At 42.0% G+C, this 17,467-nt stretch overlaps 1 protein-coding gene across 2 annotated transcripts in view; it reads left to right on the top strand.

Moving 5' to 3' along the window:
• clk2a (CDC-like kinase 2a) overlaps window positions 1–17,467 on the top strand; it is a 74,797-nt gene that overhangs the window by 25,537 nt on the left and 31,793 nt on the right. For both annotated transcript variants that reach the window (XM_060904921.1, XM_060904922.1), the window contains exon 2: window positions 14,036–14,229. In XM_060904921.1, coding sequence (XP_060760904.1) covers window positions 14,036–14,229 — 194 coding nt within the window. The remainder of the gene's footprint in view (window positions 1–14,035; window positions 14,230–17,467) is intronic.

Raw genomic sequence — 17,467 nt, 5'->3', positions numbered from 1 at the left:
AACAATATTCATTACATTGTGTAACTATGACCCAGCTAATCAGACAAACGTTACCAAAGTATTTTGCTACATCAATAAATGGAGACTAGAAAGAATAAAAAAGAAAGATTTAATAAATAGCCTGATCTTACCTGTGATGAAGTGGGCGCTGCAAACCCGCGCATTTTTGATAGTGCTTTCATCCCAGTCTACACATTTGATGGCTTGTAGCCATAGACGTCTGCTTTTTTTTTTTTTGGAATGGGTGAGATCCTGCTGGAATTCTGTACATTTTAACCCCATCACTGCTACAATTCTGACACCCGACAACACAACAGCTAGGCATTTCTTCTCATCTCTACCGTCGCCAAAAGTCAGTCTGACCGTCGCTGAGTCTTTTTTGAGTCCAGGCTGCGCGCGCAATTTCCTCTTGCGTATGAATGACGTTTACTGTGAAGGGGTCTATAAAATGATTGACTGAGGCAGAGCCAAACACAAACAAGCATTCAGGACTAGGGATGTTAACCGATGACCGTTTGACCGGTGGTTGACCGAATCAACGTCAACCGGTTAAATTTTTTTTTTGGTTGTTGGTTAAAAAAAAAATCAATCGTTTTGAAGCTGCCGATTTTGGAGCGGAGAACCTGGAATTCTGTGTTGTAAACGCTTGGGGCATGCCATGCGGTGTAAGGACGACAGCTGACAAATCAGAAACACCCATTCAGTCATGTCCTGCCCTCCCGCTGCCACTCGGCGAAAGAAAAGTGTAGACACAGGCTTTTTAGCTTACAAATTACTATTGTTTTTTTTATTATTAGGGCCCGAGCCCGAAAGGGCGAAGGCCCTATTGATCTTGTTCGGTTTTTTAGGGCCCGAGCCCTATAGGGCGAAGGCCCTATTGTTCTTGTAAGAGTTCACTATTATTATTCTTCCGTCTTCTTCTTCTTCTTCTTCTTTATTTTTCTCCGCTGTTGGGCCATTTTCGGGGCGCTTGCCATGGGCGAAAACGCGCGAAATTTGGCACCACTTCCGAGAATTGCCACCGCTACTCAGAACCAAAAGCCCAATCTTGGCCGGGGCTCAGGGCCTCTATAGCGCCCCCTAAGTCGTTGTGATTTTGGCCTCCCGCATTAAGGTGCCTGGTTGCCATATAGTTTGTAGTAGTGGCATGCCATTTGGTATGCATATGTATCTCACTAAGCCGGACAAAAATGTAATGCCAATGCATTAGCCACGCCCAACAGGAAGTGAGGTAATTTCACTTTTGTGCGAAATGCATGGCCACGAAGACGGCGCAACTCCTCCTAGACCGTTCATAGGAATGTCACCAAAATTGATACACATCATCTACAGACATGGCTGACAAAAGTTACTAAATACGTTTCACGTAGGATAAACCGTTCAGAAGTTATACATCAATCAATTTTCACTTCAAAATTTTACATGCTAAAAAATTCATAACAAATCTTCTAATTGCTCAACACTGCTCATACTTCACACGCTAATCACTCACTGGGCTTCTGACATGTTACCCAATTTCTGTGATATTTCGCCACTGGGGGCGCTATTTTTGGGCAAAAAATCCAATCTTTCCTCAAATTTGGTCAAACTTCACGGCCACCCTCTTACTACCTCCCATGTCATGTATACCACATTTTGGGAATTTTCGTCCATGGGGGGCGCTGTTTTTGGCCGACGCAATTTCTCCAAAACGGGTTTTTGGTAAATAATTCCATAATGCTTTTCCTTCACACCACTACCTTGTGATAGTGCGTTGCTGTTGTGGACACTTATTTTTCCATCTCATAATCACTCAGGTACAGCATAGCGCCACCTTCTGACATGGGAAAAACCAAAAAGTTTATTCTTCAAAAATCTATATCTCATCTTCTGTTTTCTCAATTGTCATCAAACTTCATACGCAAACTCTTCATAGCTCACCTGACATGTACACCAAATTTTGTGCACTTTCGCCCCTGGGGGTGCTGGTTATGGCAGAAATGATATTGCAGCTTCTGATTTGTCAAACTTGGCAAGCAAACTCTTTACAAGACCCTTTTTGGGGCGCTTGCCATGGTCGACATCGCACGAAATTTGGCTCCTTTTTCTTAGACTCCCACCGCTACTGAGAACCAGAAGCCCAGATCCAGGCGGGCCTCAGGGCCTCTATAGCGCCCCCTAACTCATTGTGATTTTGGCCTCCCGCATTAAGGTGCCTGGTTGCCATGTAGTTTGTAGTAGTGGCATGCCATTTGGTACACATATGTATCTCACTAAGCCGGACAAAAATGTAATGCCAATGCATTAGCCACGCCCAACAGGAAGTGAGGTACTTTCACTTTTGTGCGAAATGCATGGCCACGAAGACGGCGCAACTCCTCCTAGACCGTTCATAGGAATGTCACCAAAATTGATACACATCATCTACAGACATGGCTGACAAAAGTTCCTAAATACGTTTCACGTAGAATAAACCGTTCAGAAGTTATACATCAATCAATTTTCACTTCAAAATTTTACATGCTAAAAAATTCATAACAAATCTTCTAATTGCTCAACACTGCTCATACTTCACACGCTAATCACTCACTGGGCTTCTGACATGTTACCCAATTTCTGTGATATTTCGCCACTGGGGGCGCTATTTTTGGGCAAAAAATCCAATCTTTCCTCAAATTTGGTCAAACTTCACGGCCACCCTCTTACTACCTCCCATGTCATGTATACCACATTTTGGGAATTTTCGTCCATGGGGGGCGCTGTTTTTGGCCGACGCAATTTCTCCAAAACGGGTTTTTGGTAAATAATTCCATAATGCTTTTCCTTCACACCACTACCTTGTGATAGTGCGTTGCTGTTGTGGACACTTATTTTTCCATCTCATAATCACTCAGGTACAGCATAGCGCCACCTACTGACATGGGAAAAACCAAAAAGTTTATTCTTCAAAAATCTATATCTCATCTTCTGTTTTCTCAATTGTCATCAAACTTCATACGCAAACTCTTCATAGCTCACCTGACATCTACACCAAATTTTGTGCACTTTCGCCCCTGGGGGTGCTGGTTATGGCAAAAATGATATTGCAGCTTCTGATCTGTCAAACTTGCCAAGCAAACTCTTTTCAAGACCCTTATTGGGGCGCTTGCCGTGGTCGTCAACGCACGAAATTTGGCTCCTTTTTCTTAGACTGCCACCGCTACTGAGAACCAGAAGCCCAGATCCAGGCGGGCCTCAGGGCCTCTATAGCGCCCCCCGAGCAACGTTCAGTGCGAGACCCTATTGTTGCCATGTGTCCATTTCTTTGGTTTGTCGCCATTGTGGGAGTAATGTCTCTTGCCGAAGAAGCTGTGGAGGGTTTTTCACGGGGACGCATGCCCCCGCCCCCCTTGGCCGCTGGCGCGAGGGCCCGTCAAGGCCGCTTGCGGCTTTAATTAGGGCCCGAGCCCTATAGGGCGAAGGCCCTATTGATCTTGTTCGGTTTTTTATTATTATTATTATTATTATTATTATTATTATTATTATTATTATTATTCCTTAGTCGCGGTCGCTGTTCGGCCTTTTTTGGGGCACTTCCTGTGGACGAAAACGCGCATATTTTGGATCATTTTATCGGCATCCCCTACGCTACTCAGATCCAAAACCCCAGATCTGGGCGGGGCTCTGGGCCTCTATAGCGCCCCCTAACGCCTTGAAAATTTTGCCTTTTTTCGAAGGCTCCTGGTTGCCATATAGTTTGTCGTAGAGGAACGAAATTTGGTTCACATATGTATCTTACTGAGACGAACAAAAAACGTTCTATGAATGCATAGCCACGCCCAACAGGAAGTGAGGTAATTTTACTTTTGTGCGAAATGCATGGCCACGAAGACGGCGCAACTCCTCCTAGACCGTTCATGGGAATGTCACCAAAATTGATACACATCATCTACAGACATGGCTGACAAAAGTTACTAAATACGTTTCACGTAGGATAAAACGTTCAGAAGTTATACGTCGATCAATTTTCACTTCAAAATTTTACATGCTAAAAAATTCATAACAAATCTTCTAATTGCTCAAAACTGCTCATACTTCACACGCAAATCACTCATTGGGCTTCTGACATGTTACCCAATTTCTGTGATATTTCGCCACTGGGGGCGCTATTTTTGGGCAAAAAATCCAATCTTTCCTCAAATTTGGTCAAACTTCACGGCCACCCTCTTACTACCTCCCATGTCATGTATACCGCATTTTGGGAATTTTCGTCCATGGGGGGCGCTGTTTTTGGCCGACGCAATTGCTCCAAAACGGGTTTTTGGTAAATAATTCCATAATGCTTTTCCTTCACACCACTACCTTGTGATAGTGCGTTCCTGTTGTGGACACTTATTTTTCCAACTCATAATCGCTCATGTACAGCATAGCGCCACCTTCTGACATGGGAAAAACCAAAAAATTTATTCTTCAAAAATCTATATCTCATCTTCTATTTACTCAATTGTCATCAAACTTCATACGCAAACTCTTCATAGCTCACCTGACATGTCCGCCAAATTTTGTGCACTTTCGCCCCTGGGGGTGCTGGTTATGGCGGAAATGATATTGCAGCTTCTGATTTGTCAAACTTGGCAAGCAAACTCTTTTCAAGACCCTTATTGGGGCGCTTGCCATGGTCGACAACGCACGAAATTTGGCTCCTTTTTCTTAGACTGCCACCGCTACTGAGAACCAAAAGCCCAGATCCAGCCGGGCCTCAGGGCCTCTATAGCGCCCCCTAACTCGTTGTGATTTTGGCCTCCCGCTTTAAGGTGCCTGGTTGCCATGTAGTTTGTAGGAGTGGCGTGCCATTTGGTACGCATATGTATCTCACTAAGCCGGACAAAAATGTAATGCCAATGCATTAGCCACGCCCAACAGGAAGTGAGGTAATTTCACTTTTGTGCGAAATGCATGGCCACGAAGACGGCGCAACTCCTCCTAGACTGTTCATAGGAATGTCACCAAAATTGATACACATCATCTACAGACATGGCTGACAAAAGTTACTAAATAAGTTTCACGTAGCTTAAACCGCTCAGAAGTTATACGTCAATCAATTTTTAATGCAAAATTTTACATGCTTAAAAATTCATAACAAATCTTCTAATTGCTCAAAACTGCTCATACTTCACACGCAAATCCCTCATTGGGCTTCTGACATGTTCCCCATTTTCTGTGATATTTCGCCACTGGGGGCGCAATTTTTGGGCAAACAATCCAATCTTTCCTCAAATTTGGTCAAACTTCACGGCCACCCTCTTACTACCGCCCATGTCATGTATACCACATTTTGGGAATTTTCGTCCATGGGGGGCGCTGTTTTTGGCCGACGCAATTTCTCCAAAACGGGTTTTTGGTAAATAATTCCATAATGCTTTTCCTTCACACCACTACCTTGTGATAGTGCGTTGCTGTTGTAGACACTTATTTCTCCATCTCATAATCGCTCATGTACAGCATAGCGCCACCTTCTGACATGGGAAAAACCAAAAAATTTATTCTTCAAAAATCTATCTCTCATCTTCTATTTACTCAATTGTCATCAAACTTCATACGCCAACTCTTCATAGCTCTCCTGACATATCCGCCAAATTTTGTGCACTTTCACCCCTGGGGGTGCTGGTTATGGCACAAATGATATTGCAGCTTCTGATTGGTCAAACTTGGCAAGCAGACTCTTTACGGTATTTCGCGGGGACGCATGCCCCCGCCCCCCCTGGCCGCTGGCGCGAGGGCCCGTCAAGGCCGCTTGCGGCTTTAATTATTATTATTCTTATTATTATTATTATTATTATTATTATTCCTTAGTCGCGGTCGCTGTTCGGCCTTTTTTGGGGCACTTCCTGTGGACGAAAACGCGCATATTTTGGATCATTTTATCGGCATCCCCTACGCTACTCCGATCCAAAACCCCAGATCTGGGCGGGGCTCTGGGCCTCTATAGCGCCCCCTAACGCCTTGAAAATTTTGCCTTTTTTCGAAGGCTCCTGGTTGCCATATAGTTTGTCGTAGAGGAACGAAATTTGGTTCACATATGTATCTTACTGAGACGAACAAAAAAAGTTCTATGAATGCATAGCCACGCCCAACAGGAAGTGAGGTAATTTTACTTTTGTGCGAAATGCATGGCCACGAAGACGGCGCAACTCCTCCTAGACCGTTCATGGGAATGTCACCAAAATTGATACACATCATCTACAGACATGGCTGACAAAAGTTACTAAATACGTTTCACGTAGGATAAAACGTTCAGAAGTTATACGTCGATCAATTTTCACTTCAAAATTTTACATGCTAAAAAATTCATAACAAATCTTCTAATTGCTCAAAACTGCTCATACTTCACACGCAAATCACTCATTGGGCTTCTGACATGTTACCCAATTTCTGTGATATTTCGCCACTGGGGGCGCTATTTTTGGGCAAAAAATCCAATCTTTCCTCAAATTTGGTCAAACTTCACGGCCACCCTCTTACTACCTCCCATGTCATGTATACCGCATTTTGGGAATTTTCGTCCATGGGGGGCGCTGTTTTTGGCCGACGCAATTGCTCCAAAACGGGTTTTTGGTAAATAATTCCATAATGCTTTTCCTTCACACCACTACCTTGTGACAGTGCGTTCCTGTTGTAGACACTTATTTTTCCAACTCATAATCGCTCATGTACAGCATAGCGCCACCTTCTGACATGGGAAAAACCAAAAAATTTATTCTTCAAAAATCTATATCTCATCTTCTATTTACTCAATTGTCATCAAACTTCATACGCAAACTCTTCATAGCTCACCTGACATGTCCGCCAAATTTTGTGCACTTTCGCCCCTGGGGGTGCTGGTTATGGCGGAAATGATATTGCAGCTTCTGATTTGTCAAACTTGGCAAGCAAACTCTTTTCAAGACCCTTATTGGGGCGCTTGCCATGGTCGACAACGCACGAAATTTGGCTCCTTTTTCTTAGACTGCCACCGCTACTGAGAACCAAAAGCCCAGATCCAGCCGGGCCTCAGGGCCTCTATAGCGCCCCCTAACTCGTTGTGATTTTGGCCTCCCGCTTTAAGGTGCCTGGTTGCCATGTAGTTTGTAGGAGTGGCATGCCATTTGGTACGCATATGTATCTCACTAAGCCGGACAAAAATGTAATGCCAATGCATTAGCCACGCCCAACAGGAAGTGAGGTAATTTCACTTTTGTGCGAAATGCATGGCCACGAAGACGGCGCAACTCCTCCTAGACCGTTCATAGGAATGTCACCAAAATTGATACACATCATCTACAGACATGGCTGACAAAAGTTACTAAATAAGTTTCACGTAGCTTAAACCGCTCAGAAGTTATACGTCAATCAATTTTTAATGCAAAATTTTACATGCTTAAAAATTCATAACAAATCTTCTAATTGCTCAAAACTGCTCATACTTCACACGCAAATCCCTCATTGGGCTTCTGACATGTTCCCCATTTTCTGTGATATTTCGCCACTGGGGGCGCTATTTTTGGGCAAACAATCCAATCTTTCCTCAAATTTGGTCAAACTTCACGGCCACCCTCTTACTACCGCCCATGTCATGTATACCACATTTTGGGAATTTTCGTCCATGGGGGGCGCTGTTTTTGGCCGACGCAATTTCTCCAAAACGGGTTTTTGGTAAATAATTCCATAATGCTTTTCCTTCACACCACTACCTTGTGATAGTGCGTTGCTGTTGTAGACACTTATTTCTCCAACTCATAATCGCTCATGTACAGCATAGCGCCACCTTCTGACATGGGAAAAACCAAAAAATTTATTCTTCAAAAATCTATCTCTCATCTTCTATTTACTCAATTGTCATCAAACTTCATACGCAAACTCTTCATAGCTCTCCTGACATATCCGCCAAATTTTGTGCACTTTCACCCCTGGGGGTGCTGGTTATGGCACAAATGATATTGCAGCTTCTGATTGGTCAAACTTGGCAAGCAGACTCTTTACGGTATTTCGCGGGGACGCATGCCCCCGCCCCCCCTGGCCGCTGGCGCGAGGGCCCGTCGAGGCCGCTTGCGGCTTTAATTATTATTATTATTATTATTATTATTAGAAGGCACATGGAGTTTAGTCCTGCCTTGGCCAGTGTATTCTGAAAGTATGTTTCGGTCTGTAGCCAACAATGCATGTTATTGCAGATCATATCTCTCCACACAAACTAAAGGCGCAGATGCCTCCTTTTTCACAGCTGAATCGTGCAGATCCGATTTTTTTTTTTTTGGGGGGGGGGGTCGTTGGAGTGTCTGAATAATTTCATCAGAGTAAATTCTGTATTAAAATTACTACATAAGCAAATGCCGTTAGTCCATGAAACAGGAAGTATAAGTATGAGAAGAAAACAGTAAATCAGAAAGCTGCGCACATTTGCGCAGCTTCTGCGAAAACGTGCGCAGCTTTGATTTACTGTTTTCTTCTCATACTTATACTTCCTATGTTTCATGGACTAACGGCATTTGCTTATTTAGTAATTTTAATACAGGATTTACTCTGATGAAATTATTCAGACACTCCAACTCCCCCCCCCCCCCCCCCCCAAAAAAAAAAATCGGATCTGCACAATTCAGCCGTGAAAAAGGCGGCATCCGCCAAAAGGCGTGCCGTTTGCATCCCTGTTTAAACTCATAGGTTAACTGGCTAATGAGGCTCGGTGGTCGGTCAAGATTTTTTTTTAGTTTTCGCCATCCCTATTCAGGACTAGTCTCAGCCATTTAATACACTCGTGCTGAGACTTTGGCTTAAATCAGTATGTTTGATCGTTTTACATACCTTTTCAGATTATTAAAAAAATTATTGCACCTTTTGAATCCTTAAAGAGAACTTGTCTGAGGATAACCTCTTGTTCATTTCTTGAAACAGTACTGAGTTGAAATCTTGTCCTCATTTCAGAAGGATTTCTGTTTAATTTTAAACTGGCTTTTGATTTATCATATATGTTGACTATGACAGACCATAATCAGATCAGAAATATTTAAATAATATTGGCTGGCTTTTTTTTCGTGGTATGTCAGATATTCCGTTCAGTTAGCATGATATTGAACGAGTTGAAGATGAGTTCAGTATCATGCTAGCTGAATAGAATATATGATATACCACGAAAAAAGCCATTATTATTATTATTATGCATACACATGCATTTGATGGAACAATTATAGATTTTACAAAAAGTTAAGAACATGGGTGTAACTTACCAATGTTGAATGATGATTCTGATTGAATGTAATTCAATGCTCTGTCAATCCAATGTACATGTGCAAAATCAAAGTTTTAACAATAAAAATGGTACAAGTCCAAAAAGCCTGAACGACAACCCCACTTACAACACTGATTCCAAAAAAGTTGGGATAAAGTACAAATTGTAAATAAAAACGGAATGCAATAATATACAAATCTCAAAAACTGATATTGTATTCACAATAGAACATAGACAACATATCAAATGTCGAAAGTGAGACATTTTGAAATTTCATGCCAAATATTGGCTCATTTGAAATTTCATGACAGCAACACATCTCAAAAAAGTTGGGACAGGGGCAATAAGAGGCTGGAAAAGTTAAAGGTACAAAAAAGGAACAGCTGGAGGACCAAATTGCAACTCATTAGGTCAATTGGCAATAGGTCATTAACATGACTGGGTATAAAAAGAGCATCTTGGAGTGGCAGCGGGTCTCAGAAGTAAAGATGGGAAGAGGATCACCAATCCCCCTAATTCTGCGGCGACAAATAGTGGAGCAATATCAGAAAGGAGTTCGACAGTGTAAAATTGCAAAGAGTTTGAACATATCATCATCTACAGTGCATAATATCATCAAAAGATTCAGAGAATCTGGAAGAATCTCTGTGCGTAAGGGTCAAGGCCGGAAAACCATACTGGGTGCCCGTGATCTTCGGGCCCTTAGACGGCACTGCATCACATACAGGCATGCTTCTGTATTGGAAATCACAAAATGGGCTCAGGAATATTTCCAGAGAACATTATCTGTGAACACAATTCACCGTGCCATCCGCCGTTGCCAGCTAAAACTCTCTAGTTCAAAGAAGAAGCCGTATCTAAACATGATCCAGAAGCGCAGACATCTTCTCTGGGCCAAGGCTCATTTAAAATGGACTGTGGCAAAGTGGAAAACTGTTCTGTGGTCAGATGAATCAAAATGTGAAGTTCTTTATGGAAATCAGGGACGCCATGTCATTCGGACTAAAGAGGAGAAGGACGACTCAAGTTGTTATCAGCGCTCAGTTCAGAAGCCTGCATCTCTGATGGTATGGGGTTGCATTAGTGCGTGTGGCATGGGCAGCTTACACATCTGGAAAGACACCATCAATGCTGAAAGGTATATCCAGGTTCTCAAGCAACATATGCTCCCATCCAGGCGACGTCTCTTTCAGGGAAGACCTTGCATTTTCCAACATGACAACGCCAAACCACATACTGCATCAATTACAGCATCATGGCTGCGTAGAAGAAGGGTCCGAGTACTGAACTGGCCAGCCTGCAGTCCAGATCTTTCACCCATAGAAAACATTTGGCGCATCATAAAACGGAAGATACGACAAAAAAGACCTAAGACAGTTGAGCAACTAGAATCCTACATTAGACAAGAATGGGTTAACATTCCTATCCCTAAACTTGAGCAACTTGTCTCCTCAGTCCCCAGACGTTTACAGACTGTTGTAAAGAGAAAAGGGGATGTCTCACAGTGGTAAACATGGCCTTGTCCCAACTTTTTTGAAATGTGGTGTTGTCATTTAAATTTAAAATCACCTAATTTTGCTCTTTAAATGATACATTTTCTCACTTTACACATTTGATATGTCATCTATGTTCTATTCTGAATAAAATATGGAATTTTGAAACTTCCACATCATTTGCATTCCGTTTTTATTTACAATTTGTACTTTGTCCCAACTTTTTTGGAACCGGGGTTGTATATACAAGCTATATACAGGTTGACTGTTCAAGTTCCTTTTGGTAGTAGTTAATTGTTACATTGCAGTTGTTCAAAACAAATGGGCTTTGCTGAGTGAAGTCCTCTTGTAAGTCTCCGGCACTTTTCCTTATCTCCAAGATGAACTTTATATTTCCACTATTGTTCTCTTTTTTCCAGTTTTTCCATGTCTGTTGGTATGTTTTTCTCTTGTAAATATGCATGAAGAATATCCAGCGAAGTTTTGGTCGCCTTTCGGGTGTTCAGTGCGTCTGTCTCTTTAAATCTTCCACCTTTTAATGAAGCAAACCTTGCAGCCATTTTTGTTTACAAACTGTTAGTCACTCGGGAGTGTGGAAGTTTTACGTCTCCGATGTGTCTCTTTCCCAGTTTTTCCATATATTTAATGCGGAAGATTAAATGCATGAAGAATATCCAGTGAAGTTTTGGTAGCCTTTCGGGTGTTCAGTGCGTCTGTCTCTGCAAATCTTTCACTTTTAATGAAGCAAACCTCGCGGTCACTAGCACAGAAGTTTTACATCTCCGACGTGTCTCTTTTCCAGTTTTTTGATGTCTGTTAGTATGTTTTTCTCTTGTAAATATGCATGAAGAATAGATAATGAAGTTTTGGGAGCCTTTCGGGTGTTCAGTGTGTCTTTAGTTTCAGTTTATTTATTTAGTGCTTAAACCGAGCACTGAATTAACCCCGTCTTCTCTCTGTCCCGGCCGACAAAGAAATGATTGTGCTCATGTGCAGCAGAAAAGTTTTGTCATTGGATCTTCCCATATGACATCGTGTTGTCTTGACAACAGGCAATATTATAACAATATTGCTTGCTCATTCTCCATTGGGGAGAGTGGCGTAATACATGGAGGATAAAGCAATATGATATTGCCAGGCCTTTCAATAATGTAATTTGGGCTACACCCTGTATTTGTGAATTTGGGCTTTTTCTGTCGTGATGCAGGGTCATTTTGGCTTTTCTGCATGCGCAAAGTGCTGTTTTCCCAGGGCTCTGTCTCTTAAATCTGCTGCTTTTTTAGCTGCAAAATTATGAATAAATAAAGAAATATATGAATGTTTTTACCTTTATTGCAAAATATCTACAGCGTTAATCCCTCTTGATGTACATGACAAAAATCGTTAGAATACGGTTAGTATTTAAAAGATGTGTTGGAGCCTGAGGAGAGCCTGGGGGGAAGGAGCCTCTGAATGAAAAAGAGCAATTCCAGCGTTACGGACGTGACACTTGAACTCAAAATGGCAACAAATGACCCAGTGCATGTTTTATTGTCTCCCAGTATTTAAACAGGTGTTGCATATTTTAAGGCTGTACCATACTGGAGAAGTGATAGAACAAGAACAATTCCCATAGTACATCTAGGGCATGCCAGAAAACGCCAATAAAAGATGCGTTATGGATGTGACAGAAAAAGTATCACTTTTCTTGGGTGACTGTACATTTTTATCAAACTCTGTGAAATCGTAAACCTAATGTCGAAATGGAGATATCCGTTTGATAGAGGGGTCCAAGGTGAATATTAAAAAATCTTTGTTTAAAATATTTTGTATTTCATGCAGAGTTTCGGAAGGAAAAGTCAACGTTATGGATGTGACGAAATTCCGTTATGGATGTGACGCGTCTGAAATAGACATGGCATATGTTTAGAAAATCAGCAATTTAACCACCATAACCCTTTGAAAAACTCTCTAAATATCAGCTAAAACTATCAAAGTTCTTAAATAATATTTAGGATGGCTATTGTTTTGCTGTTTTGTGGATTTTAGCATACATTTCTGTGGCTTGTGGCAATAATATAGAATTGTACATGATCAAAGTTGATTTTAGCTTGGGGTTTACATTATAAGAGAGAAAGACTGACAGTGACATATTAGGTTGGTTACAAATTGGTTCAACTTATTCACATCTGTAAAATACAGGCCTAGGTGAGATCTCTGGGAGTGGTTTTGATGTATTACATGTTGCTTTATTTTTGCATGGTGAGGTTGACATTTACATGGAATTGCCCAAAAGCAAGTTATGCACTGTTGCCATCAAAGAGACAAACCTGTAGCAGACCTGTGGCACAAAAGATTTTTCAGTCACATCACAAGAATTGACAGTGCAATTCGCAGTATGTAGTCCGGTAAAAGATCTTGGTTTAAATGAAAGGCCAGTGTCTAAGACTATCAACAACAAGAGGACCAAGCTCCAAGTCACTGATTCCACCCATATTTACACAACTGTGTGTATTTAAGATGCAAGCTGTATCTTAAATACACACAGTTGTGTCCTGAATAGTTCTTTTATTCAGTTTTTTACCTGATTTAAGTCATATGACACTAGGTATCAGAGAGGTGTTGCAGTTGAGGTCAGATAATGTGGGATATAGGGCTATTTTTAGGTTTTCAAATGATGCAGGAATTATTAGGAGAATTTAGTACAGTAGGGTAGTAAACAGTCTGGTTCACACTCCAGTCCAGAAGGTGGCGGTAATGCACCTAAAAGCTGTTTGCCAACCGCCATAAAACAATATAAAAAAGGAGAAAGATGATATACCTAATGTGGAAATCCCGCTTTGGTCATTGGTACGCGAGTCTCACTCCTCCACGAACTCATGGCGTGCCGATCACCGGTGGAGAATTCATGCTCTGCGCGAGACTTGCGGCTAGTTCGACAAACCCAGAACAACATGGGAATTGTGCGGCTTTTGCGTCAATTATGAGAAATACATGCTAATTCTCGCTAATTTCTGTGTTTTTAAAGAAGAAAGTCAAGACATTTGGGTTTTATGCAGCCAAGTTTATTTAATTAACACTTTTTTTTTTTTTAAATATATACACTTTAGGTAGCATGTTTTGGGTGCTTGACCTTAATTTGGGCGCCTCCATCGCAGGTTTCATGTAATTGAAAGGCCTGATTGCATGGCATTAATAAACCTGCTAGAATAGAATACATGTTTTTATTCCATGGAAAAAGTGGCCTGTGTGTATAATAATGTTTAATACCTTGAATAATCAAAATCAATCAGACTTTAGTCTAAGCACCGTTACGTTGGTCGTCTGCTGTGTGTGTGTTCAGATGCCCCATTCTAGGCGGTATGCATCGTCAGAGCGGGCCAGCCGCAGCAGCTATCAAGATCGCTATCGCGAGCGTGACCGAGAGCGAGGGAGAAAGCCTAGACACCGGCGCTCACGATCCTTTTCCTCAAGCAGCGAGCGAGAAAGGAGGGGACGAGGACACAGGCAGGAGGGCACCTATGCACGCTCCAGGAGGTAAACAAAGCTGTGATGGAATAAAAATCTGAAATGGAAATTGCACTACAGCTTTTTCCCCCTCTTTTTGCCTGGAAATATCTGCTGAAAATGGTTTTCTCCAACTCCAAATCAGAAAAAGTTTGGACGATATGTAGAAATTGAAATTAAAACTGAAAGCAATAATTTGTAAATTATCTTTGACCTGTATAACTCAAAACTGTAGAATAGTACATTTGAAGTTTTACCTCATTAATTTTTCTTTTTCTTCCCCTTTTTTTTTTTTTAAACAAACGCGATTTTGATTCTTCAAACACATTTTAAAAAAAAGTTGGGATGGTAAAGCAGTTACCACTTTATAATGCTGCTGTTCCTTCTCACACTTAAAAAAAATGTTTAGGGACTGAAGACACCAAGTGATTAATGCCATGTACACACGTAGCCGGGTATTTTTAAAACCGAACATTTTCCCCCCCTCCGTTTATAAAAATGTTTTATCCACACCACCTCGTCTTCGAAAAAAATCCCTTCCACACATAACCGAACATCTGCGTTTTCAATCACATTCATAAGCATTCCAAACCTGTAGATGGCATTATTTCCCCAAATCCGACCCCCTAATCACATCGCCTGTGCTCTTGGAGCAGTAGTTGGGCTTCTAAAATTAAACATGTAAATAGCACCTGCACAATAATGAACGCTTTCAACGCACTACTCCGATCCATTACTCTTTAGCTAGCCGCACACTACGCCGATTTTCAGCGTACCGAGCCAACTGAAGTCGCGAGTCAGGCGTAAAGACTAGTTTTCGATGGTACCGACTCATCTCACAGCCGATTCGAAAAACTAATCGGGAGGCAGACTGATCGGCAAGAGTCGCTAGCAATAGCCAATCATATCTTTCGCATATAACACGTGACATCATTAAACACAATTTCTAGCGCGAGAAATACGTGTTGGTAGCACCTAATGCAGGTATATACTGTAATTCCATAGACTGAAGCTTTATCCATAGACACAGTGGGCTGGAAAGCCACTCTGCTCAAGTTGTGTGGCTGAATTCCAAATCACTTTAACTCCCCTATATAAGTGCACTATTTAAGGTTGGGAATAATAGCTCATGCAGCCTAGATAGTGCGCTACATATTCCATGTTGTGTCATTTGTAATTCAGCCTGTAGCATCTTCAAGTGTTGGATTTAACAGTAACTATATCCAATAGCCAATCACAAAGCTATTAAGTTGTCACGTGTCGCTTCAATCGCGACTGCACTCGTCAACAGTCGGGGGATATGTGCGTGCCCTGTCGGGAGTCGGCTCTGAAATGGGTCGGTTCGGTACCGCGTGGATCGCCGTGGTGTGCGGCTAGCTTAAGTCCATGCTTAATCTGGCTTCTGCAGTAAACAAAGGTCGCACGTTTGACGTCAGGGCAGATTTGTTGTCATTTTTTTGGCGCAGATTGTGACGTTCTAAAACGCAAAACTCCGGTTATCTCTGTCTACACGAAAAGGCATACACGGAGTTTTCAAAAATCTTCACTTTGCCCGGAGTTTTTTTAAATATTCGTTTTTGATGCGTTTTCATGTGGATGACAGGCCAAAACGTAGAAAAATATCTTCGATTTAGCAGATACCCGGCTACGTGTGGACGGGGTCTAAGTCTTTCAGGGGTTATTTTTGTCCTGTTCTTCCTGCAAACAGGTTTTAAGGTGTGCAACAGTACAGGGTCATCATATTTTTCATTTCAAAATTCTCCACATGTTCTCTATTGGAGACCGAGGGGACAGGCATCCTCTTCTCCCACAGCCACGCCTTTTGTAACGTGTAGAATGTGGTTTTACATTGTCTTGTTGAAATCTCCCTGGAAAAGCTGTTGTCTTGAAGGCAGCATATGTTGCTCCAAAATCTCAGGGTATTTTTCTGCGTTAATGTGCCATCACAGAAGTGCATGTTACCTTTGCCAGGGACAATAACACAACCCCATACCATGACACCCTGACTTTTAGACTTGTTGCTGGTAAAAGTCTGGATGGTCCTTTTCGTCTTTGGACCGGAGTACACGATGCCCATTTCTTCCAAAAAAGACCTGGAATACTGATTTTGTTTGACCGCAATACATGTTTCCACTGTGTGATGATCCATCCCAGATGCCTCTGACCCTGGAGAAGTTGACGGTGCTTCTGGACACAGTTAACATAAGGCTTCCTTTTTGCACAGTAAGGTTTTAACTGGCATTTGTGGATGTCACGCTGTATTTTAGTGCTTGACAAAGTAGAGCTGCACCGATACCACATTTGTGAAAACCAATACAAGTATGAGTACTATCATTTCAGTACTTGCCGATACCGAGTACTACCGATACCGATACTGTTGATGTTATTAAAATATAGGCTACCTACATATCTATAATCTAACACCCGCGGGCCGCCGCAATGCTCGCAACCACCCACTACAACTCTGCGCACTGACAATCAGTACCCAGCAGAGGGAGACAACTAGTCATGAACGAGTGTATAGAGAAGAAGACTCAGCCGTTACAACCAAACGCAACATGTCGTCCTCAGCAGTTTGGCGTTTTTATAAAATTTTGGAGGAAGACAGGAGCAAAGTGAAATGCACCATATGCAGTGCAACAATAGCAAGAGGTGGGAAGGAAAGTACTTCATTTAACACCAGCAATTTAATTAAACACCTACGGATACGCCACGCTGAACAGCATGGTCAGTTTGTCAGTGCTAGTAGCAGCCACCAGCAGCAGCCAACTGTGATCGACTTCTTCAAAAAAAAAGGAGAAGATGGCAAAAGGCGCTTCACGGAACACTATCGGCGCATGGTATAGCCTATCATATTATGCTCAAGCCTGAGCTCAACAATGCTTCGTTTTTTTTTTTTCTCTCTCGAATGGAACAAAAAGCGCTGCGGGGAACATTGGTATCGGCGCATGGGATCGGCACTGGTATCGGTTCATGGTATCGGCAACTGTTTGACAAGTACGAGTATGAGTATATTAGTGGAGTATCGGGGCCGATGCCGATGCCAGTATCGGTATCGGTGCATGCTTATGACAAAGGTTTGTCAAAATAATCCCAAGTCCATGTGTTTCTGATGAATGACCGTTCTTGATGCAGTGCCACCTGAGGGATCAGAGATTACAGGTGTTGAGCTTTGGCTTGTGTCCTTGAAGTTTACGCACCGAAATTCCTCCAGGTTCCTTGAATTATTTAATGATATGCACCATAGAGGGTGAAATATTAAAATCCC

The sequence above is a fragment of the Neoarius graeffei genome, chromosome 22, assembly GCF_027579695.1.
Source record: "Neoarius graeffei isolate fNeoGra1 chromosome 22, fNeoGra1.pri, whole genome shotgun sequence".
Classification (NCBI taxonomy): Eukaryota; Metazoa; Chordata; class Actinopteri; order Siluriformes; family Ariidae; genus Neoarius; species Neoarius graeffei.
This window is presented reverse-complemented; position numbering and strand designations above follow the sequence as displayed.